The sequence below is a fragment of the Cotesia typhae genome, unplaced genomic scaffold, assembly GCF_013202065.1.
Source record: "Cotesia typhae breed Kobodo isofemale line unplaced genomic scaffold, CoteBio_Ctyphae contig_4, whole genome shotgun sequence".
NCBI lineage: Eukaryota > Metazoa > Arthropoda > Insecta > Hymenoptera > Braconidae > Cotesia > Cotesia typhae.
This window is the reverse complement of record NW_027423748.1, coordinates 9,653,010-9,671,941: the sequence shown is the minus strand read 5'-3', so window position 1 is coordinate 9,671,941 and position 18,932 is coordinate 9,653,010. Positions and strand designations below refer to the sequence as shown.

The following is an 18,932-nucleotide window of genomic DNA, read 5'->3' as shown; positions in this document are numbered from 1 at the left end:
TCGGTAATCCGTCCCTCCGTTCAAAACCTTCCTTACCATGCTCGGTATCGCTGGTAGGTACGCACACTCTTACCATTTTTTCCAACGGCTACAAATCTCCAGCATCAGAAGAGCTGCGTTCAACCCTTTGTTCATCACAAGCGAAAAAACCGACAAACTTATTTTACGATATGATCTGAATTTCCCCGAGCAGTTATAAATAACGTTGTTACATCGCTCCTCGCATTTAAATCGTATAACTCAGTCCTAAATGGTAATCGGAATCGCAATTTAAAAACCTTCATAATAGTATTATTTTTTTCTAAACATTACTTCCTCCCTTTGTGCCTTTGCTCACATCATTCTCTCATAAATTTTTCTATTTTTCCACATCCGCTCCGTTTGCAAGCATATATATAGACAAGCACACATACATAAAGGATTAGCCGGATAATTTATGCACGAGCGGGAACGTAGAACGTAGAGCATCTGAGAGCGTCACGAGAAAGTGCAGATTTATGTTAGGTCACCGTCTATAGGAAAAACTGTCGCGTTCAGGTGAGTGTGTTGACATTATTTAGTTTGCCGCGAATTACCCAGGACTCAGGACTCCATAAATCACACGAGGTACAACACTCTACGGGTTTTTTCATCCTATTCCGTCAATCTTGCTCTATTAAATATTCATGAGTGGGAAGTTTTCGGACGAGCGAGAGCGAACAAAGCGAGACAGCTTTATTGATTCTTAGTCGAATAAATGACCGCCGTGTATGACAATGTGGTTATTGAAATAAGATGTAGGATTATTAATCACCTCTACTTTACTTTCGGAATCCAATGACCCGTATTTGGATTTAAATGAGTCGTTTATTTGATACGACAAAACGAACGTTCATTTTTTTGAGTCCACAGAAAATCATTTTTCAGAAAAGAAACAATACTTTCTGGGAGTAATCTTGAGTAATAAATTAAAAATAAAAGTAGTCAACAGTGGATAAATTTTCTGATTTATCTCTCTATAATTTTTTGTATGACCTGATCTGGCTTTGTAGTATAATAAGAAATTCAAAATTATCATCTAACAGACCAGATGTTAAAATTGGCCATTGAAGTGTACTATTAAAATCATCAGATCTCACCTGTGTTGATCACGGACTGATTGAATTGACGGACAGTTAAAGCCAACAGAATTCCAAAGGCAGTTTGGAGACCGTGACTAAGCAACTGGACAATTACACCAACAATGACTATCACATAACCCCAGAACCCCTCGGGATAGTAATGGTTTTGAAGGGTGACTTTCTTCCTCGCATTGACCGCGTCTGGATCATCGGGGTCGTCATCTTCGGGCGGCGCGACAAGTTTCTCGAATTCCGGCTCGCATTCCGCCAAGCCGCCTTCCAGAATAAGCTGCTCCGAAAAGCGTCTTCTCATAATTTTTGACACACTGGGTTCGATGCTGTTTCTGCGGAGACTCTTGACGCTCATTTCCGAGCCGCGTCTAAAAGAATTACGTCTTTCTCTGTAAACTTCTCCCCTGAATTTATCATCGTCAATCGATGTAAATCGACAAGTATCCTCGGTGTTTTTTGTCAACGCGGAGCTGGGTCTCAAGAGTGTAGTAACAGTCGCTGTGGAATGCTTATCCTCGAGATCGCTCGGGCTGGCTTTGCTCATCAGTGAATCAGATGATTTCTTTTGATAGTGATAAAGCGGACCCGGGAAACTTTGGTTTGATTCCTGAGAAGAATTCTTATCAGACGCTGATGAGGATGACAGCGAATTTTTTCGGCAGTTGAGACAGTCGCAGGATTTTGAGCTTCTGTTAATGAGCGACCGAAGAAGGACGGCGGTTTGCTCGGGGTTTGCCTGGAGGATTTCCGCTAATTCGTCGTCGGAGAGCGATGACAGCTCGCAAGTCGAGAGAGGGAGCTTCAGCAAATTGAGAGCTTTTCGTAATTGAGATTGGGAGGCTGGAGTTGAGCATCGTGAATTATCAGAATTTACCGACTGATAACTTGGAGTCTCGGTTAATTTTTTTCTGTGTGTGGTCGAACGTGACTCAAAACTTTGTCGGCGCATTAATTCCTCCGCTTCAATGATCGCATTGTCATCTTCCATCGCAGCTACGTAGGAGTGACGTCGTTTGTGCTGGAGTCCCGAGGGAGTAAACTTTTCCATTTCGCTTCGCCTTACGTTTTTTACATACGAATAATGTTGAACTTTCGGAGTATATGCAGTCAAAATTGAATACGTCTCGACCACGGTGTACTTTTACAGAAAGTTTTATGCTATTCTTACAAATGACTCAGGAAGTTTAAACTAATAATTGAATTTGTACGTCCGATCTTGCGATCTTGAATTAATCAGCAAAAGATAAATTCACGTGTTATTCTGTTCAATTCAATTTACAGGTTACATAAAAATAGCTTTGTTTGAATTTAGTTTAAATTATTTTGATCAATTCTTTGTTTTTTATCTCAAATTAAATTTTTTATCTTTTCATCGTAACTTTTTGTGTAAAAACACTAAAGATTTTTTTTTTCTATTCCCCAAAAAATAAATTAAACACATCTTTCACACTAAATTATTCACTCGTCATCACAATTTGTTCCCAGACAATAAACGGCAGAATCAATAGAGAATGCTCGTAAGAGAATAAAACACGTGTTTCACGTCAGTACTTAAACCAATACTGATAGCCACTAAAATAAAATCACTTGGGTTTTTACTGTCAACCTCACCGAGTAACAGCAGCAACCACGAATAATTGCATCATTACTTCAAGTACCTGCTAATGGTGTTCGTAATTCCAAACACGAATTGAAAATAGACGATGGATTTTATTTCACGACATCACATTACTTGATTTCTCGACAACATCAATGTCGCGACGCAATACCATTAATATTTTTTACCAACCCCAATTCTCGATTTATTTCGCAAAACAGTTAATTTGTTTCCACCACTGGTCAGCTCACCTTGTATTACACATAATATCGTACTCGTGCTTTTTATATAATCTGTATAGTAATATTTCCCGATGGATTACTTTTTTTTTTGTTTGATACCTTGACCCCCATCTGTTGCATCAATTCGACTTCGACGTGACCAGCACGCACGTATTTATGAGCTAAAACTAAATTAGTATTCCGCAGTTGTAGTTGTTGCCGGTAAACTTCTCTGTATAAGCCTTCTTATTCATTGTATTTTATCAAACAAGGTATCATTAAATCATTACTATACTATCTCAAATATGTACTTTTAGTTTTATACGACGTGAGTTCAATTTATAATTTAATTATACCATACAATATATTACAAATTATTATTCTTACCTTTAAACGTTCAATAGGATCCTGTTTTCTGGAAACTTATTTATTACTTATCATTTATTGCAACTTATACTTCATCATAACAAACTAAATAGTAATTACACTAGGTAGGAGGCTTCTTTTCAACTTTCTCATTCATCACTTCAAAAGAAGCCCTCTTGGAATTGAAAAGTACGCTTCATATTATTCGAAAAAAAAAAAAAAAACCACAGAACCAAAATTATTATCATAATTATTTTCGCAACATAAAAAAATCAATTTCCAACAAAATTAACTTTTATTTTACCTGAAAAATCAACCGGCGGATGATTGAATTTCAATTCCGCAGAAATGTAGACTGTCCCAGGAACAGAAAGCTGTAGACCGACTCCCAGCAAATGAACCAAAGCGGAGCAAGTAACAATAATAAAACCCCATCCGCCTTCCGGATAATAGTGTCCTCTCAGAAGCACCTCCTTTTTGTGATTAGCCTCTGCGGAAAGGCATCCATCAGTCTTTTTGTTCCCAGATTTAGGGTCAGCAAAACTCTTAGTCCTGCGGCCGAAAATCTTACCAATATTGGGGGGAATTTCGTAAGTAGCGGACCTAGACCTGAACCTTCGTTCGACAATTCTGTTATTTTTATAATTAAATCGACCATGTTCTCTATCGAATTTCTTCACCGCGTTTTCAACGGAAGCGCGAAAGGGGTCCACTTGCTTCAAGTAGCTCTCGGATTTGCATTTATTGCACGTCTGTTGAGCATTTATCCACGGTTTCGGGTCGGAGGTGTTCGGTCCGTCGAAATCGATCACTGTAATAACAGGGGGGTCGTTTTCCGAGCTAACGGACCGGCATTGGTAATCGAGTTTGTCGTGTGTTATAATTTCCTTAATCGATAACGAATCCCCTTCTTTCTCGGAATTTTCAATCACGGGCTTTACGTCCTCAGTTAATTTATCAACGGATTGGTTCGGAAGCCCAGGATTGGCGATTTCACTCCGACAGGTTTCTTCGCCAATTGTGAAGATAACGCGAGTATTTTTCAGCTCAACGTCACTCGACGGCAATTGATCGGCACTTTCAATCGCAGCTTCATCGCTAGACAGATTTACCGTTAAGGTCTCGGAGTTAACAACTCTTCCGTCAATCACTCGATCACTATTACTATTCTGGTCACTATCCTTGTTAGCGAACTCTGCTATCCGTCTACTGTCCTTCTGATCAATGCAGGAACAATACCCGTCACTGTTCACTATGGTGTACGTCCTTGTGATGGGGTTCATCCTCAGAGTAACTAAACAGTCCGGCCACGAGTAACTCTGCTTCATTTTCCACCGGATTCATCAGAATAAACTTTTGATTCTATTCAATTAAAATTAAATTCAATTGAAAGCTTTAAAAACTAAAATGGATAGTTTTGATTGCTTTTTTGACGTAATCAACGAATTGTGTATCGCGGCGACGGAGTGACGACTGAGGACCCACGTGTCCAAAGAGCTAACAACATCCTCGAATGTTTAACCCCCGGAGCGCATGCCCGCGTTTTCACCTATAGGGTTTGTGTCACGCTGTTAGAAATACAAGCACAAAGGCACCCTTTCACGCAGGAGCGAATAGAAGGCACCCGGTGGACTTGAACGAGTAAATATAATCCTGACCTACCTCAACTGTTCGTGTCTGGTGGAGATTAAACGATTACTCGACCGGTGTTCTTTGCTGTTTCTTATCTTCTCAAAAGAGCCCGTTAAACTGCTATTAAATTTAGCTGGTGGATCAAAAAAGAGATATGCGTTAAAAAAATATCAAAACGTCATTTTATTAACAAATTATGTTGAAGAAGTTTACAGTTTTATCAGGACTTATGGCTGGTTTATTTATAAATAATATTTTTTGACTGTTTTTAATTTTTGAAATTTGACATTTCAAAATTTTTGATAGATACAATGCAAGTTTTATAAAAAAATTGTTAAAAATAATCTTAAAGATCTTTCAGTGAAACAATTTTCTGGTGAGGTCTCTGTTGGAGGTTTTAAAAAATTATTTTGATAAAAAAATTATACATGGATAATTATGTCAAGCATATCGTAGAATTTTTTCACAGGTAACTCACATTTATAAAATTATAAACAGTCATTATTAATTACAATTACAATTATGATGATCAATGAAATACTACATGGAAGCATTGAGATAACTCAAGGTAAATTTGACTCTGGACTTGAATTCAGGCAAGTACTTTCTCGCGGATTGGTCAATAGTGAGATCTCTCATGAGAAGACCGCAATCGAGCCGGTCATTGTCGCAACGCCTGTGATGATGCTTGAGGACTTGCCGAGGATCTAAATGGTAGACACGTCTTGAGGTTGGATTTAGTGTCGTTAAGGCATAGTGATTGTGAATGGTAAGTGCACGCTCGGTAGACACAAAACTCTTGACCGAGTCGCCTTCCGGAGACACAATTGATGTTCTCAGTGTATGAAAATAATTGAGCAAACGTGAGTCATTGTCAACGGTACTTATTTTTTTACCATTATTTTTATTTATTCTACTACCGTTATCATTATCATCATTATTATTATTTTTATCATTATTATTTATACTGGCGAGTCTCTGGAGCTCGGGGAAAAAATATACATTTCTCACAGCATAGGAAGCGTAATCGTAGAACGAATTACCCTTGCTCTTTTCGAGGGCCATCAATTCCGACCAAGTTTTCACATTTATGGGAATAATCATCTCGTCGATGTCGATCGGGACCACGAACTCTGAGCTGTAGAGGTTCTCGTAGAAGCAGTGGTTGTAGGGGATCAGCTCCATGCGTCTCTTCATCCAGATGTCCTTGCTAAACAGCCGTCGTCTTGCCTTTACGTCGTTCGGCAGATCCCCGGGTAGATTCAGCCGGAACCATCTCACGACGTTAGATTTTTCGTAGAGCTTTAACACTTTGGTGACGTTCTCGTGGACGTTGAAGACGTAAACGTAGAACATACCCGCGCCCAGAATGCGGGAGAGCTCGAAGAACGCGATCAGCCGGTGGCTTATGTCTTCGTCAAAGTCCAGGCCCTTTATGCACAAGGTAAACTCTGTTTTGGGTATCACTGTTTTATTAACGTTTTTCACAATTAAACTATGACTAGGGTTTTGGTAGCACGCGTGAGGCCCCACATATACTCTTCGAGGCGGGGTCACGTATTGCGGAAGAGGACAGGTTATCAGTATGCCGGTGTAGTCTGTCGATGTTCCACCCCACTCGTCCAGCCAGATGTCTGATACCAAGGCTTCCATACTGTAGGAATGGATTCCTTCTTCATCTTCTTGCCTGAAAACAAAAATAATTCGTTGGTTAATTGGCTTGTTTATTTATATAGATAATATTCTCACTAAATAAGTCTTCCTTTTTTTTTTTTTTTTTTTTTTTCAATTAAAATAATCTAGAAATGAATTTTGGAGTAAAAAAAAATTTTTTTTGCTGTCGTCATTAATTACAAGACATGCTAATATTTATATTAAACCACGTAAAGCCGAAATTGATTACCGGTACTCTGGTAAAGATTAAATAATAAAAAGTGAGCTGATCGATTTTTGATGGGGTAAATCCTAAATGATGATTTAATAGCAGCGGATTATTGTTATTGTTACTGTTGTTGTTATTATAATTATTATCATGAAACGAAGTCACGGGGATAGGATACGCGAATAGTAAATTAGATGCTCAACTAAGGTGGTCCGCGGTGTCTTTTGTAGCTATTCCGAGTCTCATCCTTTAATGGCAACTTTCTCTAGGAAAGTAATTGCACTGTGCTGTCGTTCCAGCCGGTAGTGTGGTGGTGCGGTAGTGTAGGTCTCTTGTTCTTTTATTCTTGGAGTAACTCGTGGACCGTGTAACGGATCCTTAGGGAATCGTACCGAGGTGTAAAAGCAGGAAAAGGCAGTTTGTGTACTGGTTGTTGTAGTCGTTAACATACTACCTCGTTTATACCTCCAGGAGAATATTTTACTTTTTTATAATCACCATTAAAAATTCTTAAGCTTTTTATTTCACCACCGATCCGGATTTATCCTCATTATTACATTTATTTGTGTTAAATGCGATCTGGAATTATTAATATTTATTTTTTATAAAGGGGAATAAGAGTCCCTGGGAATCTTTCAGACACGATTATTCGCGCTATTAAATGTGTGCTTGACATTACTTTTTTTTACTTCGCCTTGTTGTTACTCGCGGCTGTAATTCTTGAGATTTTACACAGGTTATACTTATTAAAAATAAAACCACTTGATTCAAGAAATCTATTCTTAAATCTTTACTTAATTAAAAAAAAAAAAAAAAAAATTATTATTTGAACCAAGAAGTTAGAATTCAAGATAAAAATTCTCTAGGATCAAAAATTAGCTAGCTTTCAAAATTTTAGTAATATTTAGTAAATTTTACTTTAATTCAACAATTAATCTTGATCTAAGTCGATAAAAAAATAATTTTTTGAATCAAGAGTTTTTTCCTTGAATCCATTATATTTTTTCCCGAGTATTTCTCGGGAATAAATAAATTGACCACTGTCGAATGTTGAGTAGTCTGAGATCGATAAAATAAATCCAATTATTTACCAAATAGTGCAGTAGAGAACGCTAGACCCAGTCGGCTCTCGTTTAACGCCAATCACTCGTACACTCGGATACCCAAGTACTCTAATATCTAAGTGACCGGTGTAGAGAAACAACTGCCCGGGAATAGACTCAAGCCAGGTTCTCTCGGCATCTGAGGACCAACTGCTCGATAATGTCTCGTTGCTGGAGGCTCTGGTGCATTCACGTGACGGCCTATAATTCAGCGCCAATCTTCGCGCCCAAGAGTACGCGACTATGCTTCGTGTACCTGGTGGCTCGCTAGCCGCAGCTGTAACAAAAAAATCAAACAACATTTCAGCACAAAAATCCTCCCAATAAATTTACGATTTTGTTTTGTTCATCGGATCATTGTATCATTGTATCATTGTATCAAAGGCATTGTGCGCAAGGAGTCGGGCGGGATGAGCAATATTTCAGAAATTCGAGTGTGACAGGTGAGGATGAGACGGGCGGTGCACCATGAAAGCAGTATTATTGCATATTGTATCGAGAAAGCAATCTGCCAAGTATATTGAGCAGGTGATTGTCCAGTAATCGTAAATTATAGCTGACTAACGAAGTTGCTAACCCCGACTTGAGTCGTCGAAGCAGACTGCAGACACTGACTACTGAGAGAGAAAGCGACGGTAGTGCCGGTACGAACGTGTGCAGCCCAAGATTTATGTGCTGGTAAAAAAACCCACCATCTCCCTGATTATTTACAGCGTTTTTACAACACGCCGAGGGGATTACTCCTCCTTGTATTCGTCTTTATTCATACATCAGGCAAACGATGAATTTACTGTCCTGCTCTCATTATACTCTAGGCCAACTATCTAGTCTTAGTCCCTGTTTATTTATAGTCTCTATTATCATACTTACTCTTTTACGTCGCCAAAAGAGTACAAATGTCTCTTGAAAGCTAATACATAAAAAATTTTCAATGATTGCACGAACAGCATTTTGATATTCAAAATTGATTTATCGTGTTTTTGTGTGATTGGAATAATCTTTAAAATTCCACGTATTTATGATGTTAGAAATGTGACAAGGACTTTGTAACCTTGGTTAAATCTGTTCTGATTCAATCAGTATTCATCAATCATACAATTCGACCTTAAAACATTTTAAAGTCAAACTTGCCTTGTAAAAATTGGGAATTTAAACTAATTTTTGCTAAAAATATGTTGGAAATTTTTGTATTTATATTAAAGCGAAAAACATTGACAAATAATTATAATAGCAGCTAATTGTTTAAATCTATTAAACATTTAATCCATTATCATTAAAAAATTCATCAAACTTTGCCAACGATAAAACTTTAAAATCCCCAACTTGAGCACTAGAAATTAAACCTAAATAAAACTTCTCCACTTAGCACCCCCCGTCCAGCAATTAATAGACTTAAAACTTTGAATTTGCAAAGTTAGCCTCTAAAATAAAAACTTTACTTACTAAATTACAGTCACCTGGAATAAAACTAAATAGACCATTACTCAGGTAACCAAGCATCACTTTTTACAATTTAAATTACCTAAAACGTGGAATAAACTAATTAACTCAAAAATTACCTGGCGTAGGAGATAAATCCGCAGGTAAATCCGCAATCTGTTGCGGCATATCCACTAGCGTAAGAACAAAAAAGGCAGTAACGAGGGCTGCGGCCAATCCGACTCTGCATAATCTTTTCATGGCCACGACTAACATAATATATATCCCTCGTAACAGCTACTTAAATCAGTATCCACCAATATCCAGTATCCACCATCGCCGTTATTGTCCTCGATAGTTCGCGGTCGCGGATGCGAACCCACTTCCAGCAGTGGTACAGCGTTTTCTGTCTGCACAGGTACATACGCCCGTCATACGCCACTATTGCCTGGTAACCAAACCGCCTTTCCCTTCTCAGATAGATCTCACTAGACAAAATCCCAACTATCAACAACTAGTCACGATTATTATTTTCTTCTTCGTTCACTTCCTTATAAGTAAACACAAAAAAATCCACAGATCGAATCCCATCCGTGTTGAATACATCGACAATTAACATGAAAAAACCAAAAGTAAAACATAAACACGCGGTCAAAAGGTAGACACTTATGCCCACGCAACTCTTCAACTCAACTCAACTATCTATATATCCTCAATACTCGTTCATCACCGCGATGGGAGTGTCTATCTATGCAAATATCAACCACCAACGCGTTAAAATAATCGCTCAAACATCCACCAACTGTAGTTCCACCATCTAGCTCAACTATTTTCTAGCTGGCGTCCACTTCTGATCCTCCTACACAATGTTAAGTTACGGTACCACCGAATAACCGGTCCATTTATGGTCACCAATTGCTCACTAATTTTATCAACCACACCAACTTTGTTAATTAAAATGACACAAAAAGTGACAAGGCCCAAATGAAGAAGCTACTTGATGATTATCAACATCGAGCGTGATATCAATGAAGATGGTACACTTTTAGGCAGATGAGAAGCACGTGGCGAATTGAGTGGATTCGCGAATAGATGTAATCCTGCTTGCGCGAGAGACGAGAGCGTACTGCGCGATAGTATACTACACTCTAGTACACAACACTACACTGCCCGGTTAACACGCTTCCCAGTATATAGTAGAGCCTCTTGTACATTACATTAGCGGAGGCTTACTTGCTCAGATCCAGCTTGGATCCAATCCCCCTTCAGCTTCTTCTCCAATACTAACAGCCGAGTTGAGAGTTATTCTCCACACTGTTACTTCACAGTCTTGGTCTACTATTATACCTACAACTACAACTAAAACTAAGACTACGACTACCAATAGAGAAGAATACCAGGCAATGCTATTCCGTTTTGCAGCAACTTCCATCACCCGTCCTTAATCCTTCATCATTGCAATCATCGTCACAGTCATCGTCATCTTCATCGTAATCACTATCGTCATTATTTATTATCATTATCATTGCATTTCATTTCTGGATGCTAATCATTCGATAATTAATTTCGATATTTCCCCACCTGTCGAATCGCTGGTAAGGTGATTCAGCATGCATGAGTGGGATCTTTTTGTCTCGAAGCCAATCAATTACACCTTTTATAATTAAATACCTAATAATAATAGCTTTATTAATAAATAATAAACAGATGGAGCGAATCGATGACGGTATGCCGTTTAAGGGATTATTATTCAGGTAGCGTGATCATTTAAAAGTGCTCTTCCGGGCATAATTGTTCGTTCCGTTCAAGTTTGATCGAGAACAATAATCAAGTTACGTTAACAAGAATAAGAATTTTACTGATAGTGAACCTTGAAAAAATTTTTTGTGACCTGATGTCACAGAGCATATGAGGCCTTATCAAGTTATATATAATAGTAAAAAAATTATTTTTTATTATTTTTATCAATTTGCATATTTCATTGAGCAAAAAATATTTTATTAATTGATTAAAGTTAAAATTAATCTCAGATAAGCTCCCAACAGAGTCAAAAAATAATTTTTAATCCAAAACTTAATATTTTTAAATATAAATCTCTAGTAGCGAGAAAATTTGGAAATCATGCGTCATCTGTTGGAAATTTTCAAAACTGAACTTTGTTGAAAAATTGTATATGGTCACATGCGACAACATTTGATCATATTAAGACATACAAAAATTAAAAATGGTCGAAAAAAATTATCCGTGGTAGATAAGATAAAAAAAAAAATATTTTCCCGTTTTTCCAATGATATTATTGAATATTTTTCATGCAGCGTGGACAGCGGTAGGACCTCTTTAAGTCTTACCACGAGCAATTGAATAATGGAGTAATAAATTCATTTCTTGGTGTGATTACGCAAGATTTAAGGGGGTATTCTGGTCTAAAAATTTCAAAAAATCGAAAAATTTTTTTTTTTATATTTTCAAAGTTTAACTATTTAAGAATATGTGTACAAGAGGATTTTTCAAAATTTAAATTATTTTCGGAGATATAAGTATTTCTCTGACCTGGCATCCAAACTTGTTCGGTCGCAACTAATCGAACAAAAGACATTAGGGATTCTCCGTCTACCTGAATCCCTATTCTGAGTAAAACCATTTGTTCCTCTATACAAATATATATATATATATATATATATATATATATATATATATATATATATATATATATATATATATATATATATATATATATATATATATATAGTTATACACATATATAGTTATATGAGAACCTGAGGTGACCCGTATCTGATACATTTAGTATTCACTTGCATCCAGCTGCTAACAGTTGAATTCTAACCTCTGAACCACGTGGACGTATGTGCTGTGAGTTAAATAATAACAGTTAAAAATATTGTTTAAAAATAAAATGGATAGAAAATCTTCCGCGGAAAAGCGTACGCGTCCACATCGTCAGAAGAAAAGGCAATTTCACGGTAATCAATACACGGCACAAGAAGACACCAATTTTACAAGTGCATCAGCAGCAAAACTAAAAAAATCTAATGATGAAGAGGTGATCATTGAAAATAATTACGGCTACTGTGTATTGGATGGGAATAAAAATTGGACCAGAAGCTCATTCATTTGCTGGCAAACGCGACAACGCCCGGATTGACCGCTCCGAAACACGAGCATTCATCGCTTCAAAGGAGGCCAGAACTGCTCGATATGAAGAAAGAAATGCAGAAAATAGTTTCTTTGAAGTCGAGGAAGGTCCAATGTATGAGGCAGGAATGGCAGATTAAATCAATGTAAGTTTAAAATATCATTATATGACTTAGACTAGAAAAAACTTTACGCGAAACTTTAAACGCGTTTTTCTCAAAACTGTCTTTTTCGGAACGATGACCACGATTTTTCAGGTTCTACTGGACCGATTTACTTGGAATTTTTATAGAGTCTTCTTTATTGGCTTGTCTATGGTTGGAACTAACCCTATCCTCAAATTTTTATTTTAACTATTTTTAAAAAATTCAAAACTGTCAGAAAAAGTGGTCGAAAAAAAAATTTTTTTTTAAACAGTCGCCATTTTGTGAAAAATTTTTTTTCAAACTTTTCCCTACTTCCGACCATTGCGACATTATTCTTGATTAATAATCTTTTTTTTTTTTTTTTAGTTTCAGATTACTAGGAGGGTTAAAATCATGGTCATAGTCACGTGGAAATTTTTAAAGAACCCCCACTCCGTCAGCTTATAATTTTAAAAATTTTGTACTTTTTTTAGTTTTTAATTTTTTTTTGTATTCTTCTAATGTTAACAAACAACTAATAAAAAAATGTATAGTAAAAATATTAATTGTCTTTTTTTTACGACATTTCAAAAATTACCTGAAATTCATGTTTCTAGACCAGAATACCCCCTTAACGCGGTGAAATAAGTAGGGTCTTTTATATTTTGAGTCAACGACCTGGAAATAAATATATAATGTATAATGTATGTAGGCTTGATATTAAGAAGATGGAAAGGAAAAACGAAGGAGGAGGAGGAGGAGGAAGAGGAGGAGGTTCTTACCCTCAGAGCCCTTTCTTATATTCTTGGACTGAATCAACTCGGGGATCCTGAGAAATATATCCTCCCGCGGATGTAATTGTCGACATACAACTGACACTTGTATATCCCCTTTATGCACCGGCATTCAGATGTATAATAATTTTTTACCACTTTATTTATCATGATAACCCGTGACTGCTCCTAGAATAAAATGGAAATAAAATAATAAGCTATAAATTACTCGATAATTATTCATCACAAGGAAGGTTTCTAAGGAAGTGAATAACTTTAATCGATGCGCATTTATTTAGATTTGAATTAATATTTTATATTTTATAATTTATATATTACCTTGCATGCAAGTAGAGTACTGGACATTAAATTTAACACGGCTGTATCAGCGTATATAGAGAAGATGTGCAGCTCCTTGGACCCAGATACTGTCAGATACAGTCATAGTCAGATCCAAGTCAGTACAAGGAGAAAGAGTCTTCAAGCCCCGTCTTCTCTTTACTATACACGGGATTTCATTTTACGACTGTGAAATAAAAGCTGAGTAACGACACCACTCCAACAATGTTACACCGATGCTGCACATTTTAGATTTATTTAAGCTCTAAATCTTAGCCAACTTTTACTGCACACTTTGCATAAATATTTAGCTTGTAGTTACACTGTATCTACTTATTATAATGTATGCTTCCCTCTGTTGCTACCAACAAGTATAGCAAGGCTAAAAAATTTAAAACATGCTCGAATAGTACTAACACCGCGCTCTTTCATGCGTACATTTTTTGCGAACATTAAATTCTAAAGTTAATATAAGCTACTAGCTATTACTAGGCTCGTATGAGCTACACATATAATATATATTCTCCTTCCACTTCTCTTTAATGTAATTAATTTTTCAAAGCCTTGAAGGTTTTAAATTTTTAACGACCGAAATAAAATCCGAGTTAAAATAACCATTATTAAGAATTAAGCTTACAATTTTTTGTTCTTTGTTGATTGATGCAATAATTATAATACAGATATTTTCATTTTCAATCATGGTGGTATATTTAATTTTATGGTTTTAAATGAGTCGTTGTGAGGATAATTACTTCTAATTTTAATATTGAAGGGTATTATAAAAAAAATTCCTAAAAAAATTGGTATTTTTTCAGTTTTAAAGTCTTTAATACTTCAACTCATAAAAAAGTCATTAAATATTTTTTTTTCTTAAGTTTTGTCCACAAAATTACCAAAAATTAATTCAAAAAAAATTTTAATTTAAAAATATTTCTCTCAAATCAAATTAATTTTATTATCACCATAAAAACGTAAATTCCCCGTAAAAACAATTTTTCCATTTCCCTTAAATCACTCAAGACTCGCGTGTCAATTCAAAAAAACCCCCATAAATTTCCAACGAAATACCCACATTAGTAAAGCTCACTTAGCATCATTGTCCCTCAATTTCCAGCCTCTCCCAAGCAAAAGATCCGCAATTAACATTTATTCATCCTCCCCACACTTAGCATAAACATTCAACTCTTCCACTCAAGTCTTTATTATCTGCAAACCCTATTGAACTTTCAGGGATCATAAAACTTAAAAATCTAAACAACGCTCTCCCTCACGGAGGCCTTGAAATTACATAATTACGAATTCGTGTGGTGAGTGCCCTCGGATAAATATTCAAAGTTCACGAACAATACCACTGGTACTGTTGAGTTTCATTAGTTTCTAAAGCATCTTTCTGCACATTCACAAACTCGGACTGTAGACTGTGTGGTAGTTGGTGGTTCTGTTTAAATGCTAGAAGAATGGGTGTTGCGAATGCACGGTGCTTATATAAGAACGCCCAATAGCCCTTGTATGCATTTACACACATAGAGGATGCATGGGAATTTAAATGGTTTTTTTGTTCGTTATCCCCAAGAAATGCGATATCTCCTTGTAGTATCTTTCCCGGTGGTGTACAAGAGTGGTGTACCTTAGTATATCCTCAGTGCCTCGAAGTAAATAATAATATAATAATGATAATGATAATAATGACGATAAAAAATAAAATTATTAAAAAACGTGACCGCTAGATTACTTAACTCTCCTTCAGTGAGTGTTTATTTGTTACAACCATACATATATCTATATAAATATATAAATATATAAATATATATACAGTACAGTTGTGGGATGTGTTCCGTTATTGAGCCATTTGGTGCAGATCGTTATCTATTTAGATATTTATTCTGTCGGGTGTTGGTAAAAGTAATAGGCAATAGCAACAGCAATGACTAATGAGGGTGCACAAAAAGGTGTAATTTTATGAGGGCTTGAGGTAATTTAGCTGGCCCGGAGCCAGGACCCACAAGACTTGCTGTTTGTGCCGGTAGGACGCGAGTATATGGACGTGGACATGAAAATGGACATGGCTCTCCATAAGGAAGATTGAATGAGCAACAATAATTCCTCATCCTCATCCTCAGTTCCGTCTGCTGCGCTGACCTACACCACGGTCAGGGGGCATCGTCCTCCATCACGGTAAGTAAGAGAATGGACCGAGGGCATGTAGTGGATATAATATGTTGAGAGAAAGAGTTTGCGTGATTGTATCATCCTAAGAGTATGAGATCCCGCTGTATAATTTATGGAAGAAGCACTGTTTATATTTATTTATTTATTTATATTTATATATTTATATTGTGGTGTGTTAATAAAGCTGGTAATAGGGGATAAATATTCAAAATGTCCTTTTAATGGTCGGTCGAGAGGAAATTAAACGGTGATTTAAATTGCCAGAACAGGATAACGGAGTAATTGTAGTAGGAGGCTTTCAAGGAGGTAAATCAACTTTTTATTGATTTTATTCTTGATTCTTGCTCTTAGGAGAGACAGTAATTTATTCTGGTCTAAATATAAATGAGGGAGGAAGATTCTATGAAACTGGACGTTGAGATTGATATAGAAATCAGCTTGTGGTGAATAAAAAAAGATGAGATCATTTTTTAGATGGTTAAAAATTGTTCAAAGTCGTAAAAATGATGTTAAAAGTCTTCTAAATATTTTAAAATCCTTCTGAGGTGATTTTAATTATATAAAAGGGCTCTAAAAAATTTTACAATCATTAGAAACTTTTAAAAGCGTTTTAAATGGTCAAAATAATTTTTATAATGACTAAAAATTGTTTAGAGACATTTAAAAAAATTTTTAGACTATTATAAATCCTCCAAATAATTTTATAATCATCAAAGTCGTTTAAATAAAATTTTAAACTTTGATAAATCGTCCAAATAATGTTTTAGATTGTAAAAACATCATCGATTCAATTTTATAGTTATTAAAAATCATGAAAGCTATCTTAGTAATGACTATAGAATCCTTTAAAATAAATTAACGACATGACTTTATAATTATCTCACTAAAACCAGTGATTAATTAAAATTATGAAAGTATTAAGTATAAATGTCAACAAATCGATATGATATCTTTAAGGATGTCGGATGAGGATAACGAAGATGAAATAACAGATTTCTTTGTATATTGAATCAGATAAACATAATAAAATGCTAATTATTTAACGAATGGGATTTTTAAATGGAGCATATGTCGAGTTATTAGATGAGCGGGCAGACTAACCCGTCTGTACAAGTTTTCACCGGAAAGTAAACGAGGGACTTACTGCGTACTGAAGCATCATCTTATCGAACTCCTCTCAGCACAGAACCAACACAGGAATAAACAAAATGTATATAGATAAATATATACGACAGAGAAACCCATGCTGCGACATGATATCTCGTCATCTTTAATTGCCGTATCGATCATCCTCCGCTGGCTCTACCGGTATATAGGTAATAGCAAGTAAAGGACAGACGCAAGCAAGAGCCGGCTGAATAAATCCGCGTAACTCCGACAGCGGGTACATCGATCAATTAGCGAAGAGCTTAGTATTCCGCTGAAAGGACATCAAATAAATAATGCACCTCTGAAGCTGATGTAATTAGAGTCCTGGCATATTTTCTGCCTACCTCTGTCCTCCATCCCACAGCACTGGAAAAAATACAATCAAGATAATGGGTAACTATTCATTAACTTGAATCATTTATTATGATGGATTTCAAATCGTTCAACTCGTCCGAGCTTCCTCTTATTTATTTTTATCGATAAATAGATAAAATAAATAAAAAAATCACTAGTTATATTTATACCTTTTTTTCTTACTATTATTTATTTGCTGTTGAGTTTTTCTGCGATTCGACGTAAAATAAAATTTCTCAATACATCCACTGCATAATGTATCCTTGAGCGCGTTCAATCTGGATTAATTATCCCTCGTTTGCAATCAGATCGTCTATAGTATTAACGTGAATCGATACTAATGCCAGTCGTTTATAAGCCTTTTGCACAGTCTCGATCTCATCGTTTGTTGGGAGACTTACATATGTATACAAGTAATATATACCGATGCATAATTAATATAAGAATAAAAATATAAGTGGTGTGTTGGCTCTTAAATTCTGTACTTGAATCTCACCGGTATAGCGCTACTTATTTATTTTTTAGTTTCAGTTACTCTTTTACTTTATTCACCTCTTTTAGCGCATACATAAATTATCTTCAGCCATGAGTAATGTTTAATGATAAATGCTTTTGAAAAGTTACCGATCTGAAAATTGTTCGATCGTTTCTTAACTTGAAAAAAAAAATCCCTTTTTTTTTATACGAGAAAAAATTTATTTATATTATTTTTAATAAAAAAAAAAATTATTAAATTAATTTTTTTAATAATAATATATTCGTAAACTGTAAAGTTAAATTTTAAAAATTAAATAATTCATCTTGAGCAAAGAAGTTCTTGCTTGGTCAGTTTTTTTTTTTTTTAATTTTCTGCTTTACAAGAGTGTTTTATTAAAAAAAAAAATACAATTTTATTTAGTTCGATGACTATTAACATAAAGATTAATTCTATTTTTACCTGGAAACCGATATTAGACTCGACTATTTTTAATATATTATTTATCGCATGTATTTATCATCGCATCAAATGGAAGTTAGCCGCTAGTTCTGACTTATACTTAATATATTTCTTGCTTATCATTTACACCGCGCCGCGGGATACTCTGCTAGTACTCGTGTCTCAACACCCACTGAATATCTAGATCATTGGATATTGCAATAAGTCAGATTTTTTTTTTTTTTTTTTTATTATTTATTGTTTGTTGCCAAGATAACATCCTGATTTTTCACCGTTTAAAAAACCAGTCCCGATAATATTTAATAAATGCTAATTTTTAGTGTTTACACAACATTTTTTCGCCGACACTCAGCCCGCTAATTTTTTGTTTACTTTTTCTACTCTGATAATTTGTGATTTAATATCAACCTGGTAAATGAAGATTAAAATTCGGTAGTTAAAAAATTTTTATCACACAGATTTTTAAAATTACAATCTTAACTTTTATGAATTAAATATAAAACACATAGTAGCTGATGGATAAATAACAAATTCTCGAGCTCTGATTAGATCGACTTAATAAATAAAAATTCAAAAAATAGTATCGCATTCTTGGGCCATA

At 35.4% G+C, this 18,932-nt stretch overlaps 1 protein-coding gene and 1 long non-coding RNA gene across 4 annotated transcripts in view; one reads left to right on the top strand and one right to left on the bottom strand.

Annotated features, from left to right (window-relative positions):
• LOC141527574 (uncharacterized) overlaps nt 1-18,932 on the top strand; it is a 140,319-nt gene that overhangs the window by 24,534 nt on the left and 96,853 nt on the right. The gene's annotated exons all lie outside the window — the stretch shown is intronic.
• On the bottom strand, nt 5,125-10,430 carry LOC141527225 (uncharacterized). Its single transcript, XM_074242583.1, has 3 exons — nt 9,473-10,430; nt 7,902-8,190; nt 5,125-6,615 (listed from the first exon to the last, which is right to left on the bottom strand). Exons 1-3 carry the CDS (start codon nt 9,606-9,608, stop codon nt 5,469-5,471), a joined length of 1,572 nt encoding a protein of 523 aa, XP_074098684.1. The 5' UTR covers nt 9,609-10,430; the 3' UTR covers nt 5,125-5,468.